The sequence below is a fragment of the Biomphalaria glabrata genome, chromosome 15 (assembly GCF_947242115.1).
Source record: "Biomphalaria glabrata chromosome 15, xgBioGlab47.1, whole genome shotgun sequence".
NCBI classification, from domain to species: domain Eukaryota; kingdom Metazoa; phylum Mollusca; class Gastropoda; family Planorbidae; genus Biomphalaria; species Biomphalaria glabrata.
Window position 1 is genome coordinate 26195866 of NC_074725.1, and position 25678 is coordinate 26221543.

The 25678-nt window shown below is 38.1% G+C and overlaps 1 protein-coding gene across 1 annotated transcript in view; it reads left to right on the forward strand.

Moving 5' to 3' along the window:
- The first annotated feature begins 2495 nt into the window (after window positions 1-2495).
- The window catches only part of LOC106080169 (aminopeptidase N-like), a 93904-nt gene continuing 70721 nt past the window's right edge, over window positions 2496-25678 (forward strand). Inside the window, exons 1-6 of the mRNA XM_056012017.1 lie at window positions 2496-2727; window positions 5366-5563; window positions 12818-12918; window positions 15360-15518; window positions 19106-19232; window positions 23223-23398. Coding sequence (XP_055867992.1) covers window positions 2530-2727; window positions 5366-5563; window positions 12818-12918; window positions 15360-15518; window positions 19106-19232; window positions 23223-23398 — 959 coding nt within the window. The 5' untranslated portion in view covers window positions 2496-2529. The remainder of the gene's footprint in view (window positions 2728-5365; window positions 5564-12817; window positions 12919-15359; window positions 15519-19105; window positions 19233-23222; window positions 23399-25678) is intronic.

Consider the following 25678-nt stretch of genomic DNA (forward strand, 5'->3'; position numbering starts at 1 on the left):
CTAACATAGAAGAGAGCACCTGGTTGCATGCGGCCTCAGAACGAGAAAGCTGGAGGTCACTCACGAAGGCCGCGGGATACGCATTTGAGACCGAGTACAGACGCAGACGGCGAAAAGAAAATCTAAATCGACCACCTGTGGACAATGATTATGCTTGACCTGGATGTGCCGAAATATGTAGGTCACAGCTGGGGCTGCGCAGCAATGGGAAATACTGCATTCCTCACTAATCTTCGGACTCGATAACAAGCCTTATTGTTTATATATTAGATAAAATAAGGACTTAAAACAGCACAATTAAACTATGAATAAGAAAAAATATTTAATTGGGGATGAAATTACCGGGGATGAATTGACCGGGGATGAAATGACCGGTCACCATGTAAATATATATATATGTATATATAATATATATCTGTGAATCTACAATGTTATTGAAAATATGTGTCATTTAAAAATTTAGTTTGAAAAAAACTTTTTATGATATTTAGAGTCTGCACTCTCTCTCTCTCTCTCTCTCTATCTTTCTCTCTCCTTATCTTTATTTCAACGAGTACAATAAGATATCGTGTTCAGTATCAGGCCAAAGATAAGACTTTGTCTCAACTGGCTCTCTTGTAATAAATCAACTCTAGAAAACAGAACTTGAGATCGCACAACTTTCGTTTCGTTTCTTATAGAAATCCGTATTTTTGAAGTTACCAGTTAGAATTATTCTTGGCAGACGTCAAGTCTTAACCCGATAGTCAATTACAATCAATCATAACAAAAAATTGTTTCTTTAGACTTACAATCTGCACAACTTTTGTATCAGTGTTTTCTGTTTAATAACCTAATTAAATATTACTGTATAGTTCTGATTAATTCGACTCAATAACGCTATAACCCGGGAACACTCTTATATATCTATATTTAAAACATAATGAATTATTTTTGACTCCATGCCTTCAAGCAAGTTAGAATCCTCTGACATGTCTTACGAGTCGACCAACATTAGTGTAGAACCTAAAGGCTGCCACGTCAGCCCGAAGTTAGGGTTCATCTTTGTGATGGTGGCTGCGCTCATCACACCATTGATTACACAATTACGGGTATTGCATAATGCTTTTCTTTTTTCATCGGATTAGCGTTTTCCATTTTGAATGACACCCCAAAATGAAAATTTTTTATCTATATATATTTCCGGAGATTTTTTTTTTTTTTTTTTTTTTTTTGAGTTTTCAAAGATTTTATTGATTTCCGGAGATTTACAGGACTCTTTTGTATATTTTACAATTTCAGGAGATTTCCAGTAGCTCTTGGTAAATCAGGAGGCCGCTGGAAATCTTTTATAAGTTATAAAATGGTTTAATTTAATTTAATTTAATAATTTATACACCTGCAATTAGAGCGGGTCCTCTGAAAGTGCTGGGCCTAAGAGCGGGTCCTCTGAAAGTGCGATGCTTAAGTTACAGTGGCCTAAGCCGGCCCTGCAAAATAGCGGCGTATGCTACGCCACCGGTCGACTAGTATTAAAAAAAAACAAATAAAAAAGGGTATCGATATCTTAATTTTGACACCGTCAGCTTCTTGAAAGAACGATTCCATCAATTAGGCCAGCAAGCATATAGATCTACTTTAAGATCTAGAATGAAGACGTTACGTTATACGTAAAGCTTAGAGAATCTATCACTAAACTTTCATCTGCCTCAATTTCAATAAACAGCTACTGGACATTACAGCTGTCTACAACATGTTGTTGTTTTTTTTACTTCAATGTATTGCAAAATTAAAAAAAAAATAAATTTTTACATTGAAATATTTTAACGGTAAAGAGTATTCTCTGTGTGTCCAACGAGCTAGTTATTCTATTCTCAGCAATATGATCAAATGTTTCTAGAAAGAAAATTCCTTAGATCCGTTTTTGAGATCAACGTCTAGGTATTGTAAAAAAAAAATTTAATTCCTACATTTTCATTCAATTTCGCAATAGTAGTATTTTGTGAAAAAAAATGCTTTCTTTCATAGAGTAAATATATTCTTTGTTCTTTTTTATACTACCTCTATTCAGGAACCTGCGTGGACAGCTGATCTCTTTAGAAAATGCATCTTTTGATGTTTTTATTGGCTTAAACATCAATCATTTTTTAAAACATCCCACTGAGGCATTCAATACATTACCTACCATAGTAGGCCTATATAGAGAGCCTAGGCATTTAATTCATTGCCTAGACAGAGTAGGAAATAAAATCATAAATTATTCCTCCTAGAATTTTTAGGCATTTAAAGAAAAAAGTCGAATCTCGTACTTTGATGGTAAAATATATGTATCTTGTAGAAAAAAAATTACATGACTATTTTAAAAAATGGCTAGTTTGAAAAACACATTATACAGGCTAGAAGCAGGATTCTGTTGATAGAGTTGTGGTCATTCTACTTGACCATACTCTATACATCGAGAACACACCATAAAGTCAAATCGGATGGTATTCCTTCTCATCGACAGGTCAGCTATGTCCAGCAAGTACCACAGTGGCTGCACTCACCTCGATGACGTCAGGCTCAACGGTGGATATTGCCGAGGTCACAACTCTTTCGTCCGACTCTTCGTCTTCAGCACCTACAACCCCTACTACATCAACGCCCTTGCTGAATGTCCGACTTCCGACCTCCGTCACGCCCCTGCACTATAACTTGGAGATACAGACATACATGAACTCCACTGATCCACGAGATTTTACATTCAAGGTAGACTTAAATCATATAGACATTCATGGTGTTGAATTAACTTATCTAACAAGTTATCTTATCTTATCAAATACACAAACTAATTTTTTTAAAAAGAAGATGATTACATACACCTAGCAGACCCGCGGCGTAGCATACCCCATCCTCCCTCTTTTTTTCCTGAACCTCTTTCTCTCTCTCTCTGTCACCGCGAAAGTTACTTATCTTCTTATCTTATATAATACAGACGTTACTTCAAAAAGATGATTACGTCCTACGCGTCATGCATTCAGTCATGCATATTAACCAATGACTTAAATTCTGCCAAGTCACTGGTTTTCCTGGCTAGATCAGGCAACCCATTCCATGCTCTAATAGCACTAGAGAAGAAGGAGCATTTGTACACATTTGTCCTAGCATATGGGACGAGGAATGTGCCTTTATCTTTGTGTCTTTCAGAGTATTTTATTAAAGTTACGTGGGACAACTCTAGTCCGACTTGCAAAAATAAAAGAGTTATCTTTCTATGACTTTATCATCGTGGTGACGCATGGTTGGGCCACAAAGAGAATTATATATAGGCTACATAGATTATATAATGAACAGTTTGTCATGCAAAGGAAAAAGGAAATGAACAAATTTAAATAGCTAATTAAACAACTTTTCACCATTTTTGAAAAGAACAACATTAGTACAATTAAATTGTATAAGCTTTCTGCAGAAAATTTGTATTTTTACTAATCTGAAGTTAGAACAGGGGTTCTCAACCAAATGGTCGCTTTCCTTTTCGGGGTCAAATGATCATTTGCCAACCATCGGACATTTCGTTTTTCGGTCTTTATTTTTATGTCCTACGAATTTTTTAAATGTTGTAACAAGCACATTTGTATCCTAGATAGTATACATTACAATGTAATAATAAATGGCTCTAAATCAACACCAATAACAGTTAAAACAGATGCGCCTCAAGGAACAGTCTTAGGTTCACTACTATTTTTAATTTACATAAATTATTTACCAAATTACATTAGTTCAGAAACAAAAGTCATATTATTTGCAGACGATTGCGTAATATATATAGCAATAAAACAAGGCAAGATACAGAAATTTTACAACGAGAATTGAATGAGTTATAGACATTGGAAACAAATGGGAGAATGTCTTTCCGGCCAGAAAAATGTCAGTTATTAAGATTAAAAAAAAACAAAAACTAATACAATATAAATTCCACTAATCTTATTCATGGTTAACCAGTAACACAGACTAAAAACGCAAAATACATAGGTGTTACAATAAGGCTTGTCTTCGAGTCCGAAGATCAGTGAGGATTACAGTATTTCCCGTGGCTGCGAAGCCCCAACTGTGACCTACATATTTAGCCACATCCAGGGTAAGCATAACCATTGTCCGCAGGTGGTCGATTTAGATTTTCTTTTCGCCCTCTGCATCTGTCCTCGGCAGCGGATTTTCTATTGGTCTCAAATGTGTATCCCGCGGCCTTTGTGAGTGACCTCCAGCTGTCTCGTTCTGAAGCCGCATGCAACCAGGTGCTCTCTTCTATGTCAGCCAAGTCAAGTTGGCGCCTAAACTGGTCTTTGAAGCGTTTCCGTGGGGCGCCTCTGTTACTTATCTTATCTTATTATTATTATTATTATTATTATTATATAATACAAAGAAGAAGATGATTACGTCCTACGTGTCATGCATTTAGTCTTATCTTATATAATACAGACGACCACGTTTTAGCTCACCAAAAAAGACTGCCTTTGGCATACGTTCGTTCCCCATACGGAATACGTGCCCAGCCCAGCGTAACTGTCGGACCATAAGAAGTCTCTCTATACTGTCCATACCTGCGTTCGCAAGGGCATCGATGTTTGTAGTGCGGTCTTGCCACCGTGTTATAATAAATGAAAAGCTGTCATGGAATCCCCATATTGATGAAACTATCAAAATATTAAAGAAACATTAGGATTTATTAAAATACATTTCTATAAATCAAATAAGAACATAAAATTAAAATGTTATTTAACCTTCATTAGGCCAATAATAGACTATGCATCCTCAGTTAGGGACCCCTCAACTCAAGAAAACATTAAGAAACTGGAACACAAATATAAAGACACATTCCTCGTTCCATACGCTAGGACAAATTTGTGCAAATGCTGTTTTTTTTTTCCTAGTGCTATTAGAGCATGGAATGGGTTGCCTGAGCTAGCCAGGAAGACCAGTGACCTGGCAAAATTTAGGTCATGGTCAATATGTAGGACGCGTAGGACGTAATCATCTTTTTTTTTATCCCCCCCCCCCCAATCCATGTTCCCAACTGGTCCAGGTAAGTGATAGGATCATAGCGTAGTGAGAAAGCTAAAACCATGAAATAGCGCTAAACAAAACAATTGGTAAGAATATTTCTAATCCCACAGATTTATTAATATAAGTCTAGATTTATTACAGACTTAATGACATGACTCAGTCAAACTAATTGATACAATTACACATCGTTTAAGGTTTCCTTTTTTTAAAGTTTTTTAAAAAATTGTTTTTTTTTTTTTTTTGTTTAAAGTTACCTTAGTTACGTCTAAACATTATAAGATAAGATTGTCTATAATCTTGTTTTCTGAATTTGATTGAATATTAAGTGCATTTTGTACTCAAGGGTCATGTCAAGATTTGGGTCAAGTGTCACGAGGAGTCAGACAATGTCACCCTCCACTCACTGTATTTGAATATAGACTATAACTCTGTAAGCTTCATGGGTCAGTCTCCTGATCCTTCAACTGACCCCAAGTTTGTCACATACAAAGTGGATGACCTCAGGCAGTTTTTGATCTTCAGATTGGACAAGACTATGCGGGTAAGCTAAAACTAAGTTCTTTGAATTGAAGTGAATTTTAGTATTAAGGGACGTGAATGCTAAGTGGTAAGGCGATTTTTTTCCAAACCAATGTGTCTTTGGTTCGAATCTTAAGATCGGTAAAGACTGAAATTTTAATTTTTGAGATTTTAGGTCAATCATGAGTCCACCATAACCTAATTCTGCCAATACGTAAGGTAAAGTTTGAAAAAAAGAGTCAGAACATAGAGACGAGAGAGAGAGAGAAAGAGAGAGGAGTGGGAGATCATAGATATTGAGAGATGTATTGATAATGCACAACTTTTTGTTTTTACTTTGACAGAACTATACCTGTTTATAAAACATTTTGGGCGCTTTTTAGGCATTTTTATAACGCTATGTAGGGCGTTATCTCTGAATTACCCCCCCTCCCACACACACACACCAAAACACAAGACACGTGAGCGGCACGAGGCAGTAAATGCCACCCCATCATCGCTATCGCTCGTCAGACGTGGACCACAGCCTAGTGTCTTACCATGACAGTGACATGACTGTGTCATGACAGGGACACCCAACTCCTCAAAGCAATCAATCTCTTTATAAAGTGATGTGATTTATGTCCCGTGCTGAAGTAACCACTTTCATTCAGATAACACTTGAGCCAGCTCCCTGAGGCGTCTGACATAATCTTAAGATGCCAGAAATTGTGTTAAGATACTGCCAAGTACTGTCAAGTGGTAGCTATGTTTGGGCCTTAGGTGGATATATGTATTTATGTGTGTGTGTGTGTGTGCGTGTTAATGTGTCTCTTAGTGTGTGCTTATGTATGTCTGGGTCTTTGTCCATTTGTGTTATAGGGGATGAATCTTTGAATTTTAAAGTCTGGTTTTAAAAAATGCGATCATTTCTGAGATATGCGACAATTGTTAATTACCAATGTTAATTAGTCCACGAAACTAGGTGAAAGTAAAAGTTCCCCTATCAGACTTTGCGATGCAGATGATCTTTCTGTGGCCCACGGTTAACGAGGGTGTCATGTGGCCAGCAAAACGACCAACCGCCTTTACTTTTCCACAACTAATGTCAGAGCTGGGTTTACTTAGAGGGGCCCAAAGAAATTTAAAATCCAAGTATTCACCAGGATTCGAACCCGGGACCTCGGTTCGGAAGACTAACGCATTACTTCTCAGCCACACCTTCTAGTCCGCAAAACTTAACGATCAAATTTGTTTGCGTTTTTTAAACAATTGAATGTGAAATATATGTTGAAGATTAATTTGTTGAATAACATGAGAGTTAAAATGTTTTGTTTGGTGTAATGTACTAATTGTAGCACAACTCAACTGAAGACAAATACCAATAAAACATTTTCTTTTGTACACTTGTGAAAGGAGCATATCCTCTACTGTTAATGTTTATAAAAGTAGTAAAATAAAGTTCCCATTTCAGACCTTGTGGTCTGAATAACGGTATATAAAACAAAGTTGCCTACACGATTAAGTCCTGGTGCGGCCATTACTTTTTATCTTATCTTATCTTATAAATGACAAGACGTTAGTTCAAAAGAGTAGATAATTACACCTTAAGCATTTCATGAGTGAATTTCAATTAGTGGCTTTAACTGCGCTAAGTCGTTGGTTTTCGTTGCAGAATTAGGTAACCTATTCCAGTCTGTCACATGTATTGAAGTGACCTGTTTCTCTCTGATCTCATCTGTCATCTCATCTCATCTCATCTGTCATCTCATCTCATCTGTCATCTCATCTGTCATCTCATCTTATCTGTCATCTCATCTCATCTGTCATCTCATCTGATCTGTCAGCTTATCCGTCATCTGTCATCTCATCTGTCATCTCATCTGTCATCTCATCTTATCTGTCATCTCATCTCATCTGTCATCTCATCTCATCTCATCTGTCATATCATCTCATCTCATCTGTCATCTCATTTTATCTGTCATCTCATCTCATCTGTCATCTCATCTCATCTGTCATCTCATCTGTCATCTCATCTCATCTGTCATCTCATCCGTCATCTGTCATCTCATCTCATCTCATCTGTCAAACCATCTCATCTCATCTGTCATCTCATCTCATCTGTCAAACCATCTCATCTGTCATATCATCTCATCTCATCTGTCATCTCATTTTATCTGTCATCTCATCTCATCTGTCATCTCATCTCATCTGTCATCTCATCTGTCATCTCATCTCATCTGTCATCTCATCTCATCTGTCATCTTATCCGTCATCTGTCATCTCATCTCATCTCATCTGTCAAACCATCTCATCTCATCTGTCATCTCATCTCATCTGTCAACCCATCTCATCTCATCTGTCATCTCATCTCATCTGTCAAACCATCTCATCTCATCTGTCATCTCATCTCATCTGTCAAACCATCTCATCTCATCTCATCTGTCAAACCATCTCATCTGTCATCTCATCTCATCTGTCATCTCATCTCATCTGTCATCTCATCTCATCTGTCCCCTGACATTCATCGTAAGGCCGCTGTGACAGTTCGACTGATCTAATCCCAGGATATCAAGAGAGAGGCCGGCCCATTATTTATGTTGTCCAGCCAGCTTTTCTTTGGACGGCCCTTTCTTCCTGCTCGCTCCATATACTAGGACGAATATGTACATGTCACTGAAATACAGATTTATGAAATACAGATATACAGATCACTTAAATACAGGCCTGTATTTCAGTGATCTGTATTTCAGTGATCTGTATTTCAGTGATCTGTATTTCAATGATCTGTATTTCAGTGATCTGTATTTCAGTGATCTGTATTTCAGTGATCTGTATTTAAGTGTCCTGTATTTCAGTGGCCTTTATTTCAGAGGCCTGTATTTAAGTGGCCTGTATTTCAGTGACATGTATGTGTTTGTCCTAGCGTATGGAACAAGATATATGCCTCAATTATTTGTGTCTAGTTGCTTTGTCAGAGGCAAGGCGCGGGCGTCTTGCGAGCTAATCTGACCACCTAGTGAGGTGTCGACCGTGCCGCCTTCATCTTGGACTAATAAAACAATAATCGCTACTTAAGAGCAGACGATAAAACACTCTTACACACTGCAACGTATCGAGACACACTGTCTTGAATTACGTCATCACGAGATCTTGATTTATAAATAAGTCATGACTAGGAAATTATGATCTGTCTGGGCTTAAATCTACGACCTTATTTTCACCCCCGGACAGGGTTGAAAACTAGCGACACTCAAGAGTAGGTTGTAGAATAGATGAGACACATATATCCGAAATCAGACTTAAAAACTAAAAGGGAAATCTTCAAGATATTTATAACACTATAATGGTAGACACACACACATACAGGGGCGGACTGGGTATCAAAATCGGCCCGGCCATTACCATATAAACCGGCCCACAAATGGCAAATCATATATTTTCGGTGTGGGGGAGGGATTTTCACCCCACTCCACAATTTAAATATATATATATATATATATATATATCAGTGTGTGTGTATATGTAATTAATCTTCATTACATTCTGATCTTTCATTCTTTCAAACGTTTTTTCTACCCTAGAATACTCTCTTCCTATAATTAGTGGAAAGACAGTACACACCGCCAAAGGGCAGCTAGTTAGTCCGGGGGAGCACTGTGAGCTCCCCCCAGTGGGCGAAGCCCCGGAACCAAACATTATTTCCGTTATTTTAAGCTTTAAAAATGGATATTCTGAGGTATCTACAGTGCAATTAGCCTGCTACTCTTCCGATAAAAAAATTCAAAAACCAAATCTGCTATTCAATGGAGTCCAGCGACTGATAGAAAATGGTAAAAGCTTTAGTTTTTGTATTTGAGGGGGAAGGTAAACCACAAAACCCCTTTTGGCTAAGCTCATGAAATTTGGAAACAGTTGTTTGCTTACTTGGCTGCACTGGGGCAGTAAGTAAAGTTTTCCTTTCAGACAATGAGTTCTGAGGCAAGTAATGGTTTGAAGACCCTCCCCTCCCGGCTACGCCCATGTGTTATATTATAGATATAAGCCTAATTCTCTACAAAATATATAAAGCTTAATAACGCATCGAAAATTGAATGTATGCATTCCTAGGATTACATAATGCATTCTATTTATACATGTATGTAGTCTGAAAACTATAAACAATACAATAGCAGCCTTAATGAGTTTCAAACGTTTTGGTATTACTTATAGATTACAGACGTTTCTTCAAAAAATAAGATTGTTACGTCTTACGCATTTCATGTGTCAATCTAGTCATGCATGTTGATCTGTGACTTAAAATATGCTAAATCATTGTTTTTTCTGGCTGACTCAGGCAACCCATTCCATTAAAAGATAAGAGAAAGAAGAACGGTTAGAGAGGCACTTACTTAATGTGAAAAGCTCTTGATTAAATTTCTTTCGTTATTGAAAATAAACAAAAAAAAAACTTACTTTTTCTTTTCAAATCGCAGAAAGTAGAGCTTTATACCCATATTGAGCTGTGAATAAGTTGGGTGGTTTGCAATTTCGCGGCTGTTGGTATGTGTTAAAGTTAATTTCTGTTAAGTATTGTTAAAGAGCTAATTGTCGCGACTGTTTTTTTTTTTAAAGACGGGGGAGGGAAGGAGCAAAAAAATGGGATCAAATCAAAGGCCCATGCCGACCAGCAAAATGATTAGGCCATCAAAACACAGGAGACATCACAGCAATCAATGCCGCTCGTGCATAGCAGAAAGTACGGTCTAACGTTTTGCAAATGATAATACGTACAATGTATAGTGTATTTTTTGTTGTTGATATTCTTGATGAATTTCAAACAAAATTAATTGTAATAAGAATTAAAAAAACAACAACAACAAAACGTTTTCGGACCTTTGTGTCTTGCTGCTGTCACTTTTTTTAAAGTTGTCTTTATTGAATTTTTTTTTTCTTTGGTCGCGACCAGACCGGCCCATTTGGTACCGGCCCACCGGGCATTTGCCCGTTTGCCCATATAGCCAGTCCGCCCCTGCACACACACACAAGTACAGGTGCACACACTTTGACTACTTAGTAACTGATGATCTTATAATTGGTAGGCTGGTCGTGGCGATAGAGCTTTAGATTAGCAACACAGGGTTACAAGCTCGACTCTCGTCTTAGTGAAGATTGCGTATAATTTCTAAAGTATAATAGACTTAGGAAGGTAGATTCGGGGGGGGGGGTGTATATGTTTTGGGGGGGGGGATAAATAGAATGTGGTATCTGACTGAATCTTATATGAGAGTATGATGTCTGGAAAATTGAGTAAAGGTGTTATGGAGTGAGTGTGTGTGTGTGAGTGTGTTTCTATGGTGACATTGGTAAGAGGTTAGCGTTTGATTGTGAATGATGCAATATAAGCGGGTATTGTCGTCAGCTGTCCTAGGGTAGGACAGACGACTCCAGAATGCCAGACTAAAAAGAAGTGTTATTGTACTGAGTCAGATTTTGTTCAGGATACCATTTTTATATTTAAAGTCTACTATATTTATTGCATTTTATCACAAGTTGATATGTCTACATTGTAATAAAAAGTATATTTTGTTTTGTTTCACAAAGAAGTTATTCGTATTGTTCAAGTTTTACACGTTTAAATATAATACGCCTACATCGGCCAGTTGTCTACCAGCAGTTTGGTGCTACAAGTCGACAACCGTCTACAGCAGGGGAGGGGGAGGGGAAAGGGGGACAAATAAAAAGTGAGATGTGACTGAATCTTATATTTTATCCATTCTTATCTTATCTTATCTTGTCCTATGTAATACGAAAGTTTCTTCAAAAAAGGAGATGATTACGTCCTACGCACCATGCATAAATTCTGCCGAGTCACTGGTTTTCCTGGCTGGCTCAGGCAACCCATTCCATGCTGTAATAGCACTAGGGAAGAAAGGAGAATTTGCACACATTTGTCCTAGTATATGGAACGAGGAATGTGCCTTTATCTTTGTGTTATATGAAGACATGATGTCTGGAAAGTTGTGTGGGGTGAAAGGTTAAGGTGAGGGCCATGGCGCAATGACTTCGAGGACTACGAATGTTCCCTTCTTTAATATTGATGAGAATATGATAATGGGGGGGGGGGAGACATTTGGTGTAGAAAAGAACATTGGGTGGTGACAAAAATGGGCGCCAGAGATTGGGGGGGGAGGTTGAAAGGGGGAAGAGGTTGTAAGAATGTTATACTGCGATTCTGAAATTCTAGGTCAAATGAAATAAAATTTTAACCAACAAAAACAAATATATTACCAGTTACCAAAGTATGGAAACACAATAGTCTGTTCCCTTTGTATTGTTTTTTTTTTTTATATTATTTCTTTGTTTTGTTTGTATGGTTTGTTTGTTTGTATTATCATTTTGTTTTGTTTGTATTTTTTGTATTGTTCGTTCGCTTTCTTTGTACTTTTGATTTGCGTGATTTTTGTAAGTAGCTTATTTGTTTTGTTTGTATGTTTTGTTTGTGGTTTTTTTTTGGTTTTGTTTGTTTAGTTGATGTTTGTATATTTTTTTAGCATTGTCTGTATGTTTTGCTTCGTTGTTTGTTAGCAAAATTTTGAATATTTTGTTTAACCATAATGCTGGTTAAAATTAAATGTATTACTTAGCCTTAAATCATTCAACTTGTGCCAGTGGCGTAGCTAGGGATTTGGAAGCCCGGGACATGACCTCTTTAGGGTCCCCTGCATTTTGACACTCGACATCATGTCATGAGATAATTTTTAATATTTAAAGTAAAAACAAATTTCGGACACTTATTTTAGGAAACCCCTCAAGAGGGCACGCGGGGGGGGGGGTTAAATTTGGACCTTCCTAGCTACGCAACTGCCCTGTGTCTACGCTACTAAAAACTTCTTCACTTAGCCTAAAAGGAACAGCTTATAGAGGTTAACCAAGTCCAGTAAATGAAATAAATTTAATAAAAAAGTAAAGTTTCCCTTTTAGACCTTGCGTTCTGTGGGGCAGATAATGTTAAGTCATCTCTTTCTTTGGTCAACTATTAACGAGCAGGGTCTTATGCCCCCAGAACGACGACCAGCCACCTTTACTTTCCCCAACTAAAGTCAGGTACCCATTAGAGTTGGGTGGACTCAGGGACCCCCAACAAAAATCCGAATTTCAAAATCACTGTTTTAATCGAGATTTGGAAAAAGGGCCCCTGATAGGAAACCAAGTGCTTAACCACTCAGCCACCGCACCCCCTTATATTATATAAGGTCTAGGTCATATTCAATTTGCTCATGATACATTTTGACAAGACTCTGTACTCTTTCAACAGGTCAACACGACCTATGTGCTTGAGATGAGCTACACATCAAGCATCAGCAACACACTTGTTGGCCTGTACTACTCCAGGTATACCAGGGACGGAACTGATGTGTAAGTAACATCAAAGGCTAAGAGTGGGAATGAGGAACTTATGGGCCTTGTGGCATCTCAAACATCTTTACTGCGTATCACAGCCTTAATTACAAACCAATTGTCTGTCTATCTGTCTGTCTGGTTATAAGTTTGTACACGTTAACTCTCCCACTTCCCCATTCTTGGATATAGTTGAAACTTTGCACAATTATTCATTGACATAGACAAGACACAAACCAATAAAAAGAAATTCGTTAATTAACTACTGATAGTTCATTATTTTGTTTGATACCGACAAGGTAAATAAATCCTTCAGTATTAACATATCTAGACATACAGACTAAATAAGTAGTTGAAATTAGTAAAAATTATTTATTGTACCTAACTAAAAAATTAATCTATTAAAAAAATAACCAATTAGTCAATTAATTAAAAGTAATTAATTATTTTGTGTGGTATTGAATAAGGGAAGTAACTTTAAAATTATTGAGAGATGTAGTTGGAAGTGCTGAGTTCTTCCCCTTTGTAAGTGCTGAGTTCTTCCCCTTAGATAGTATTTTCTGTATATATATATATATATATATATATTTCGCTTGTTTTTCTTTTTGAATCTTACTGTCTCTTTCTCTCTTGTTAATATCTGTAAGTAAAATGCCACAGACAGACTTTTGCTACATAAAATAGGATAGGATAATTTGAATGGTCCAAACTAATTTGTAATTTCGTTTGACTACAGCGCCTTGAGCCTACATTTTGTTTGTTAACAGCGCTTTATAAATAAAATTGGTAATTAATTAATAGTCCAGCTCAGCATTGCTGCAATAACAATAACAATAACAATTTGGATGGAAGCATAAACACACAACCAGCGCTTTATGAATTAGACTTTTATGTACTCGGTGGTAAATTGGATAAGCTTCGTCGCTAGGTCTGCCTTAATGTAGTACTACGGGCTGAAAGCAGCCTAAGGGTCATCAGTTCCTGATTTGCCCTCAAGGCTGACTGACAAAGACTTAAAATATATACCTTACTAGCCGGAGATGACCCGCGGGCCTTAGGGTATTATTGATGTATTGCATTGGATTTAGATCTAGGTCTATGTTCCCTTCAATTTTTAAAAAATATTTTCCATGAAAATAAAAGCAGTTTGTGAAAATGGTTTTACCCGTTTAGCCGAATGATTCATATTTAATATAAATACTGTCAACATGGGTTTACCCGATTTGTGAAAAGTTTCGTTCTTTGAGAATAAAATATTTTTTATATTTTTTTAAAATTTTGGGCCCTCCAATTGTGGGAGGGGTGTTAGGCGTACACCACGGTCTCCGCCATGATCTAAGGCACACGTATGCGAAGTTTGATCAAGATTGTCAAACAGTTTTGATTTCTTTGTGGGACATACATACATACACACATAAACACATTCTTACAAACAAACAAACAAATTAACAAACATACATACATACATACATACATACATGCATACACATACATACATACATACATACATACATACATACATACATACATACATACATACATACATACATACATACATACATGCATACACATACATACATACATACATACATACATACATACATACATACATACATACATACATACATACATACATACATACATACATACATACACATACATACATACATACATACATACATACATACATACATACATACATACACATACATACATACATACATACATACATACACACATACATACATTTAAATCATTGGTTAACATGCATAACTAGATGCATGACGCGTAGGACCTATTTCATTTATTTTAAAGTAACGTCTGTATATTATAAGTTAAGATTAGATACATACATACTTACACACATTGATACCGATACTATTCGTTTGAGCCAGATGGGACAAATATTTAGAGATCCAGATGTTGCGCTGTCTTGGTTAGGGTGTGGTTGTGTTGATCAGACAATGCATTTCTCATATTTTAATGAAGTCTAAGATCAATTAATAAAAAAAAAAATTCAAAGCCTGAACATCCTTTGTTTTTACTTTGATCCAAATGGATGGATGCCTGGTCGTGATGATAGTCTCAGGTTTGAACCCTGCCCTCCAGTGGCGTAGCTAGGGTGCGGGAAGGGTGGATGAATCTGAAAATACCTCGGGCCCCCATTTGAGGGGTCCCAAAATTTGTTTTTTTTTTTACATTAAATATAAAATGTTACGCAAAATGCGGGGCCCCTATGGTGGTCAATCCCCCCGGCCCATCAAATCGTGAAAAATTCTTAGCTGCGCCCGCCACCATCCTATGGCCAACTTACGGAATCTTTGGGCTAAGATATAAGAATCTTTAGTTCTGAAGGAACATCCAAAACATTTAAAACAAAAATAGTTGTCTGCCCCCAGCAGTATATCTTTTTATTTTTCAGTCTGCTCATTGATGTATTGATACTCTCTGATTGACAGGTATCTAGCTACCACATCGTTCCAGCCCACTGACGCCAGGAAGATGTTCCCTTGCTTCGATGAGCCGGCCATGAAGGCTAGTTTTAACGTCACACTGGTCAGACCCATGGACAGGATTTCTCTGTCCAACATGGAGCTTTTGGACAGCAGGGAACCTTTGTAAGAACTTTGACCTTTCTCATTACTTTTATATGTTGTCAGCTTAAGGAAGGCGACTGAAACGCAGGGCCAGCCTTAGGTAATTGGAGGCCCTAGGTGACTAGGCTGGCTTCATGGACGAGTCATTATTGTCAGCTCCCGGGTAACGTAAATGGAGGAGACAACGGTTCTCTAACAGATGTAATCAAATAAGTTTTAGGTCTAGACATTCGTGAATAAAACTTGAGCTATAGACAATAGTAGAGATTTCGAGCTAGGCTACTAGGCATGGGGCTATATATAGTTCTGCTACATTTAATCAATGTTTCGTAATTTTATATATATATTGTTATAACTCCGCCATGCGCACCGACATCTAAGCTAGAAGGTGCGCACTGTGATAAACTAGACTAAAATGTATGTCAACATTAGGAAGAGAGGAGAACGATTTCCGCCCAAGTTGAGAGCCGAAGTGAAAAGACTGTGCGTAAGAAAAATTATGTTTTATGAACTTGTGATGTCGTGTAAATAAAGATATGTATGCCTCGTTGAGTTGCCTTACTTAAGTTATTACAATTGGTGTCAGAAGTGGGATTATAGGCAACTCAACGAGAGGAGGTAGGCTTTGATTACAATGACATATTTGAAGCTCTTACATCAGCTCTCAATTAAAGAGATAAGACAAGAGCTTCGGGACCGAGGATTAAAATCCCTCGGTAGCAGGGAAACGCTCACGGCTCGTCTGAGGCAAGCTCTGATCAATGAAGAAGAAGATCCGAGGACCTACACATTTGAAATTGAACTTGGGATTGTTGAGTTCATTGATCCAGGACTTTTTGGATGCATATGATGAACAACTGAACATGAACAGGAACATAATGTTGAACAAAGTTGATGAAAGTGTATTGCAAGTAGAAGGCCAAATAGACCAAAGTGATAAAATTGTGTCGCAAGCAAAAGGAGGAATAAACTCGTTAGGGAAGGAGCAGTTGCTGGTCAGGACTGTGGCTGCACAAACAGTGGTGATGGAGGCGCTGGGGATTTGAACCGCTGTCTGTGACTGTGTTGTGGGCAAGTCTGGCGGGGATGATTTTCATGGCGAGAAACGTGACAACGATTGCTACGGCGATCTCAATGGGATATACAGAATTGAAAGAAAAGAAACAAATGAAGAAACTAGAGAAGTCTGTTATGAGCCTGAAACTTTGGTTCCTGTTATACCTGCAACGAGCCGGAAAATCAAGACAACGTTGGGTCTGCGTCCAAGCTTGCTGCTGTGGACCTTAAAGACCTCTGTTTATCTGTCAGTACCTTTGATGAGAACTCAAACCATGAAAGCCTCAAGACCGTTTCTGATTCCTTGCATTGGATGTCGTCGGGTGAAATTGAGAATACGGGCCCCAACAATGGCCGAGGCAGAAACAACGAATTTGACTTTGGCAGCGGCATAAGAGAGAGCTCCATACCTGGCAACTGTATCCAGGCGATTGACATGAACTGTATATGCGGCGTCCTGCGGGGACAGTGCCCATGCCAAGAAACCCAGCTACAAGACCTGAACTTGACAGAAATGTGTACTTCTTCCCACATCAGTGAGAGTGACTTGAACGGTGGTGAATTAATCCTAGCGAAACCTGATGTAGTGGTGGATGAACATTACAATGATGCTTCATGGGCATACCTTACAGATGAAGCTGAGAAAGACTATGTGCTTGAAACCATGGCTAGCTATGTTACGTGGCTGGCAACCCTGACCTCCACTAACTCTCCATGTGTCAGCTGGCTGGCATCAGCGACTATCGTCATGAGGTCGAAGCAGCGACCACAATATCGCCTCAAGCGTAGACTGGCCAACTGGAAGAAGAGGAAGCGACGAGCACGGGAAACTGTGCAGATGGCTTTGTGGGCAACAGGCACCCTAACGTCTGTGGTTCCCACCGATCGACCTCCACCTGAACTGTCAAACCTCCACTGCACTGTTTCTTTTCGGGACGAAAAGCTCTAAGAAGGGGGCAATGTTATAACTCCGCCATGCGCACCGACATCTAAGCTAGAAGGTGCACACTATGATAAACTAGACTAAAAAGGATGTCACCATTAGGAAGAGAGGAGAACGATTGCCGCCCAAGTTGAGAGCCGAAGTGAAAAAACTGTGCCTAAGATAGATGTTGTTTGTGAACTTGTGATGTCGTGTAAATAAAGATATATGTGCCTCGTTGAGTTGCCACACTTAAGTTATTACAATATATATATATATTATATTATATTTTAAATTAGATCAGTTCAGTGCGAGCCCCTCAATTATTGGGGGCCCTAGGTAACTGCCAAGTTAGACTATAATTAAATCCGAAATACATCTACGGGTTTAATATATAAAATTTCATGTTCATTTACAACATATAATGTGTAGATGTAGAAATTGGATGGTTAATATGTCTTTGCATTTTCAGAAACTAGTTTCGGTGAGCAAAAGTCCAAAATATACCGGAGATACTTGTGTAGATAAAAAATAACAGAGACACTTCTTACGAAATAAAACACATTTTTCTCCTAATTTGCAATACCATTAAATTAAATTAATGTTTGGTTTTATACACTTTAATTTGTCTAATATAAAAAGAACATGCATTATGCCATAATTCTATGATTTTATACCAAAAGTTTCTAATTGCAAACAAAAATGTTAATTGAAATTTCATCATTACAGGGTAGAATGTACAAATGTGAGAAATAAACAATTCTATCAGAATGTGGAAATAATTACGGAGTTAAAGAGTTAAAAAAAAAAAAGCTTATATTAAGCATAGTTGCATTAAATAGTTTGGATCAGTCATGTCTTTAAATTTGTCATATATCTATACAAAAAAAAAGGAAAAGGACCTGAATTCGAACTCGTTGCTCAAGCCTACTCAGGCTTCTCAAGCCAACACGCTAACCACTAGTGGAGACAGAGCAAGTTGATATACGTATTGTACAAAGATTTAAGACACACTACTAACACACAATATAGCATTTAATGCAATACATTTAAAAGGAGCGAACTAACCTTTTCACTAATTAGCATTTAGCATTACGTTATTGCTAGACCGTGATGTTGTATTAAGGTCGCTTGTTGGTCGGTGCAGTCTCTATTTTTCCTTATATCTAGTTCACTATTTCCTCTCAGAAAAACAAAAATAGATCTCTAGTGCTGTCTTTATATGTGCGTACCTTCCGTTTCTAGTTCCATTTTTACAACACCTTTATCAACTCATGCTGAAGAATTTGTACTTGACATATGTGGTGGCATAAGTTGAATTAAGCTCCATTATACTTTGTGTAGCGAAGTAGGTTATGGCTTAAACTCTAGATCCATGACAAATTGAAACAATTGATCCAAACTCATTAATACGATTATAGTAATATAAGCTTTGTTTACAAAAAAATATTTTGCTAGTTTCTTATTGAGTTCGTTTAGCTCATAGAACTCACGTCAAAGTCCTTTACTTTGTTTATTTTATTACGACAATTTAATAGTATCTCTAGAGATTCTATAAGAGTTAAAAGATATTCTTGTAATTATGTTACTACGAGACTCTAATTAAGATGTAAATATTTTTTTTTCTAAGCCTTGACGGCAGCATCACCTACGTGAAGGATGTGTTTGGTCAGTCAGCCATCATGCCGACCTACTTACTGGTCATCGCGATCTGTGACTTTACCTACCTGAAGGCAACTACCAACAAAGGCAAGGAGGTACACCTCTTGTGACTGTGTCTCTTAGACTGCAAGATCAAAATGATTGGAAAGCATTCTTCTTCTGTGTGACGTACACTTTTACTTTGTCTTCGATACTTTGACTTCGATACTTTGTCTTCGATACTTTGTCTTCAATACTTTATCTTTGAAACTTCGTCTTACATGTTTCTTCGATACTTTGTATTTGATACACTGTCTCCGATATTTTGTCTTCAACGCATTGTCTCCGATACTTTGACTTTGATACCTTGTCTTGATTATTTGTCTTCGATACTTTGTTTTCGATACTTTGTCTTCAATACGCTGTCTTTAATACGCTGTCTTCGATAGTCTGTCTTTAAATTAGTCTTCAATATTTGTCTCTGATACTTTGTCTTATTTTCCTTGTCTTTGATTCTTTGTCTTCGATTCTTTTGTCTTCGATACCTTGTCATCAATACGCTGTGTTCGAGAGTTTGTCTTTACATTTGCTTTCAATAATTTGTCTCCGATACTTTGTCTTTGATACTTCGTCTTCGATACACAGTCTTCGATACTTTGACTTTAATAGATGTCTCCGATACTTTGTCTTTGATAACCTGTCTTTGATTCTTTGTCATTGATTCTTTTGTTTTGTAAAATGTTTTATACGTTTCGGATGTTCGGGCAGGGTTTGAACCCGCGACCATCGATAAGTCCAAATGACAGTCCGGCGAGCAAACCGCACGACAAAGCAACCACCTTTGTCTTTGATACCTTATCTTCGATACTTGACTCCACCCAGCTCTAATGGGTACCTGACATAAGCTTTGGAAATTAAAGATGATTGGTCGTTGCGCTGGCCACATGAATTCCTCATTAACCATTGGTCGAAGAAAGAGAGGAGCTTTACATTAATCCTCCATATTATATAGGGACTTGTCCGACAATTACGCTTGGCAGGGCAGGTATCCCGTATGATTCCCTTATTAGAGAGCTGCTAATATGTTTGTGCTATTTAAGCTGTTTTTTTTTTACTAAGGCGTAACAATCATTAAAAAATAAATAGAAATAAAATTGAAATAGTTACACTAGGTACTATCGGTGTTCTGTAAGTGTTATTTTGTACCTTCAGTCAAGTATTCTTTAAAAAAAGATCTTTAAAAAAAATCCGATCTTTTCTTGTCTTTAGTGTATGTTGTTTAATTCGATTTTAAAAATATCGTCCCAATTCTCAAAAGTAGATGCAACGACTACTTTTTGGTTTACTAATTATTTAATTTTGTATGTAAAATTAAGTCGGCATTTCCCTCTCTAATATAAATACGAGTGACCCAAAGGGGCCGCCCACAAGGTTTGTTTAACAGAAACTCCTCACGTCTTCTTGTTGTATCATTTTAATTTTTCGCTAAAACTAGATTCATTTTTGTCTCCCTTTAAAGTCGCTCTCTGAGGACTTTGTTAAAGATGTGGCTCGTCTGCAACAGAACCATTCCGAGACTCGTAAAACTTTCAATGTTATCAAAGACTTTTGTTAAAATTACATTTAAATGTGTGTTAATAGCAACAAATTAAATCAGAAACAGGACCATAGCAAAGCTAGCTTTAAACAAAAGCTTTACATATTTTTTTTCTATTGGTGAAATATAATTGAAATGCTATTGATAAAATAAAAAAAAGAAAAAAAAAAAAGAATAGAGTTCATAAGTTATGCTTAAAAAGGTATACCTTAATTAATTAATAGCACCTATTTTATGCATTCACTTGCTTTTGCCTTTTAGAGTCACAGTAAAGCATAGGGCCGCATCAGTACTATGCCACCGTACACTGTTCACTGACAATGTCTCTCGGGTCCTTGTCCACCTTGCTTTCTTTTCTTATTTATGTTTCTCTCATTTAAGTTTACTTTGGTCTCACAGCCTTTATCTTCCCATGTGGGTTCCGAGCCTGCTTTGAACACATTTTCCCATATCCTCCAATATGGTCTGCCTAATTCAATTCCATTTGCATCATTTGATTTCCTCTGGGGCGTAGCTAGGGATTTGGGGGCCCGGGGGGGGGGATTGACCTCTTTGGGGGCCACTTGCATTTTGATATTGAAAATCATGACATGAGATAATAATGTACGCAAAAATATATAAGCCCAAAATCAAATTGGTACAGTATATCAGTAAAATTAACCAAAAATAATCATTAAGACTCTTTTAATGAATAATACCGTTGTTTACTGGCTAAATAATGGTCAAGTGACAAATCTCAGTTCATATCGCTTCACGTCGTGCATTCTGAGCAGCAAAAACATCTATAACATCAACTACATCAATACTGTCTAGTATTTGTGATTACACTGACATTAAAGCCATGCTGCTAAGCCTCTCTTGCGTCATTGTGCTCCAGAGATAGTTTTTAATGAACTTGAACTTTGCGAATGATCTCTCACATAACGCAATGGAAGTGGCATATGTTACCATATGAAGCCTACTTCCTCAATATGTCTATCTGTGATTGTATTACTGGTTTGTTGATGAAAAGTGCTCGTGCACCAATGATATCATTGAACAAGCGATTTGTCATTTATTTCATCATTCAAACATGAAAAAGTAACACAGTTGGTCATCATCCAACAGGTGTCTTGGTTCAAGAAGAAACCCAAAGGTATCTATTTTCTTTCCAGCCTTTGGAATTTGCCTTTCATCTCCATATGAAGTCTGTCCAGCACTTCTGTCGCAACACGTTTGAATTGCAGTTCTATTGACAGTCCTATATCAGAACTCAACTTCCCATCAAGTCTTTTCTTTCTTCTGGTTGTTTTGATTACAGGGAATCCATAGTATTCACTACCTTCTTTTGCTTTTCGATGGATTGTTTTTTTTTGTCAGTTTCTCATAATTTTGCAGAAAGCATGAAAGGGTACTAATTTCTTTAACAGCTTCCCGTATATGCAGTTCAGACTTTTGTAGTTTCTTCTGAACTTTATTAATTGGGCGCAGGAGCTTTGGTCAGAATTCGAGAAAGTTTCTTCAACAGCTTGATGATTTTGTCGAGATGCAAGGAAACTGCCGACGTAGCTTTATTACTCTTTTTTTTTTAATTCCCGGCTTCATCTTCTTTCAGTTTGGCCCAACTCTTGGGTTAATTTGGAAAACAAAAGTTGAACAGTTCATGTACAGTTCCAAAAAGGTGACAATTGTTGGATCTATCTCAACAGAATGAAAAGCTGCCAGGTTGAGAGAGTGATTATCACAGTTCAGAAATGTTGCCTTTGAATTTATGTCTAACAGACGTACGTATCCGCAGGCCAGACAGACGACCACTCATTGTGGCTGCTTTATCGTAGGTTTAACCTTTGCGTCATGCTGTTTTGTAGCCCCACTCTGGTCAACTCGGCATGGAAAGTATAACATTTTTTTAAATTTCACAAATAAAAAATATGCCATGATTGTGAAATTTCCTCTGACGAAGAGACATACATTTAGGTTTTTTGACTTATTTTCCCACCTTTGCAATTCACTCTTCTATCACTCTATAAGAGTGTTTGTTTGTTGTTTTTTTTAATTTAGAAAAGCATGTTTCCATTGGATTGAGGAAAGATGAATAGAGGGGTAATAACTCTGAACATCCTTTGTTTTTACTTTGATCCAAATGGATGGATGCCTGGTCGTGATGATAGTCTCAGGTTTGAACCCTGCCCTCCAGTGGCGTAGCTAGGGTGCGGGAAGGGTGGATGAATCTGAAAATACCTCGGGCCCCCATTTGAGGGGTCCCAAAATTTGTTTTTTTTTTTACATTAAATATAAAATGTTACGCAAAATGCGGGGCCCCTATGGTGGTCAATCCCCCCGGCCCATCAAATCGTGAAAAATTCTTAGCTGCGCCCGCCACCATCCTATGGCCAACTTACGGAATCTTTGGGCTAAGATATAAGAATCTTTAGTTCTGAAGGAACATCCAAAACATTTAAAACAAAAATAGTTGTCTGCCCCCAGCAGTATATCTTTTTATTTTTCAGTCTGCTCATTGATGTATTGATACTCTCTGATTGACAGGTATCTAGCTACCACATCGTTCCAGCCCACTGACGCCAGGAAGATGTTCCCTTGCTTCGATGAGCCGGCCATGAAGGCTAGTTTTAACGTCACACTGGTCAGACCCATGGACAGGATTTCTCTGTCCAACATGGAGCTTTTGGACAGCAGGGAACCTTTGTAAGAACTTTGACCTTTCTCATTACTTTTATATGTTGTCAGCTTAAGGAAGGCGACTGAAACGCAGGGCCAGCCTTAGGTAATTGGAGGCCCTAGGTGACTAGGCTGGCTTCATGGACGAGTCATTATTGTCAGCTCCCGGGTAACGTAAATGGAGGAGACAACGGTTCTCTAACAGATGTAATCAAATAAGTTTTAGGTCTAGACATTCGTGAATAAAACTTGAGCTATAGACAATAGTAGAGATTTCGAGCTAGGCTACTAGGCATGGGGCTATATATAGTTCTGCTACATTTAATCAATGTTTCGTAATTTTATATATATATTGTTATAACTCCGCCATGCGCACCGACATCTAAGCTAGAAGGTGCGCACTGTGATAAACTAGACTAAAATGTATGTCAACATTAGGAAGAGAGGAGAACGATTTCCGCCCAAGTTGAGAGCCGAAGTGAAAAGACTGTGCGTAAGAAAAATTATGTTTTATGAACTTGTGATGTCGTGTAAATAAAGATATGTATGCCTCGTTGAGTTGCCTTACTTAAGTTATTACAATTGGTGTCAGAAGTGGGATTATAGGCAACTCAACGAGAGGAGGTAGGCTTTGATTACAATGACATATTTGAAGCTCTTACATCAGCTCTCAATTAAAGAGATAAGACAAGAGCTTCGGGACCGAGGATTAAAATCCCTCGGTAGCAGGGAAACGCTCACGGCTCGTCTGAGGCAAGCTCTGATCAATGAAGAAGAAGATCCGAGGACCTACACATTTGAAATTGAACTTGGGATTGTTGAGTTCATTGATCCAGGACTTTTTGGATGCATATGATGAACAACTGAACATGAACAGGAACATAATGTTGAACAAAGTTGATGAAAGTGTATTGCAAGTAGAAGGCCAAATAGACCAAAGTGATAAAATTGTGTCGCAAGCAAAAGGAGGAATAAACTCGTTAGGGAAGGAGCAGTTGCTGGTCAGGACTGTGGCTGCACAAACAGTGGTGATGGAGGCGCTGGGGATTTGAACCGCTGTCTGTGACTGTGTTGTGGGCAAGTCTGGCGGGGATGATTTTCATGGCGAGAAACGTGACAACGATTGCTACGGCGATCTCAATGGGATATACAGAATTGAAAGAAAAGAAACAAATGAAGAAACTAGAGAAGTCTGTTATGAGCCTGAAACTTTGGTTCCTGTTATACCTGCAACGAGCCGGAAAATCAAGACAACGTTGGGTCTGCGTCCAAGCTTGCTGCTGTGGACCTTAAAGACCTCTGTTTATCTGTCAGTACCTTTGATGAGAACTCAAACCATGAAAGCCTCAAGACCGTTTCTGATTCCTTGCATTGGATGTCGTCGGGTGAAATTGAGAATACGGGCCCCAACAATGGCCGAGGCAGAAACAACGAATTTGACTTTGGCAGCGGCATAAGAGAGAGCTCCATACCTGGCAACTGTATCCAGGCGATTGACATGAACTGTATATGCGGCGTCCTGCGGGGACAGTGCCCATGCCAAGAAACCCAGCTACAAGACCTGAACTTGACAGAAATGTGTACTTCTTCCCACATCAGTGAGAGTGACTTGAACGGTGGTGAATTAATCCTAGCGAAACCTGATGTAGTGGTGGATGAACATTACAATGATGCTTCATGGGCATACCTTACAGATGAAGCTGAGAAAGACTATGTGCTTGAAACCATGGCTAGCTGTGTTACGTGGCTGGCAACCCTGACCTCCACTAACTCTCCATGTGTCAGCTGGCTGGCATCAGCGACTATCGTCATGAGGTCGAAGCAGCGACCACAATATCGCCTCAAGCGTAGACTGGCCAACTGGAAGAAGAGGAAGCGACGAGCACGGGAAACTGTGCAGATGGCTTTGTGGGCAACAGGCACCCTAACGTCTGTGGTTCCCACCGATCGACCTCCACCTGAACTGTCAAACCTCCACTGCACTGTTTCTTTTCGGGACGAAAAGCTCTAAGAAGGGGGCAATGTTATAACTCCGCCATGCGCACCGACATCTAAGCTAGAAGGTGCACACTATGATAAACTAGACTAAAAAGGATGTCACCATTAGGAAGAGAGGAGAACGATTGCCGCCCAAGTTGAGAGCCGAAGTGAAAAAACTGTGCCTAAGATAGATGTTGTTTGTGAACTTGTGATGTCGTGTAAATAAAGATATATGTGCCTCGTTGAGTTGCCACACTTAAGTTATTACAATATATATATATATTATATTATATTTTAAATTAGATCAGTTCAGTGCGAGCCCCTCAA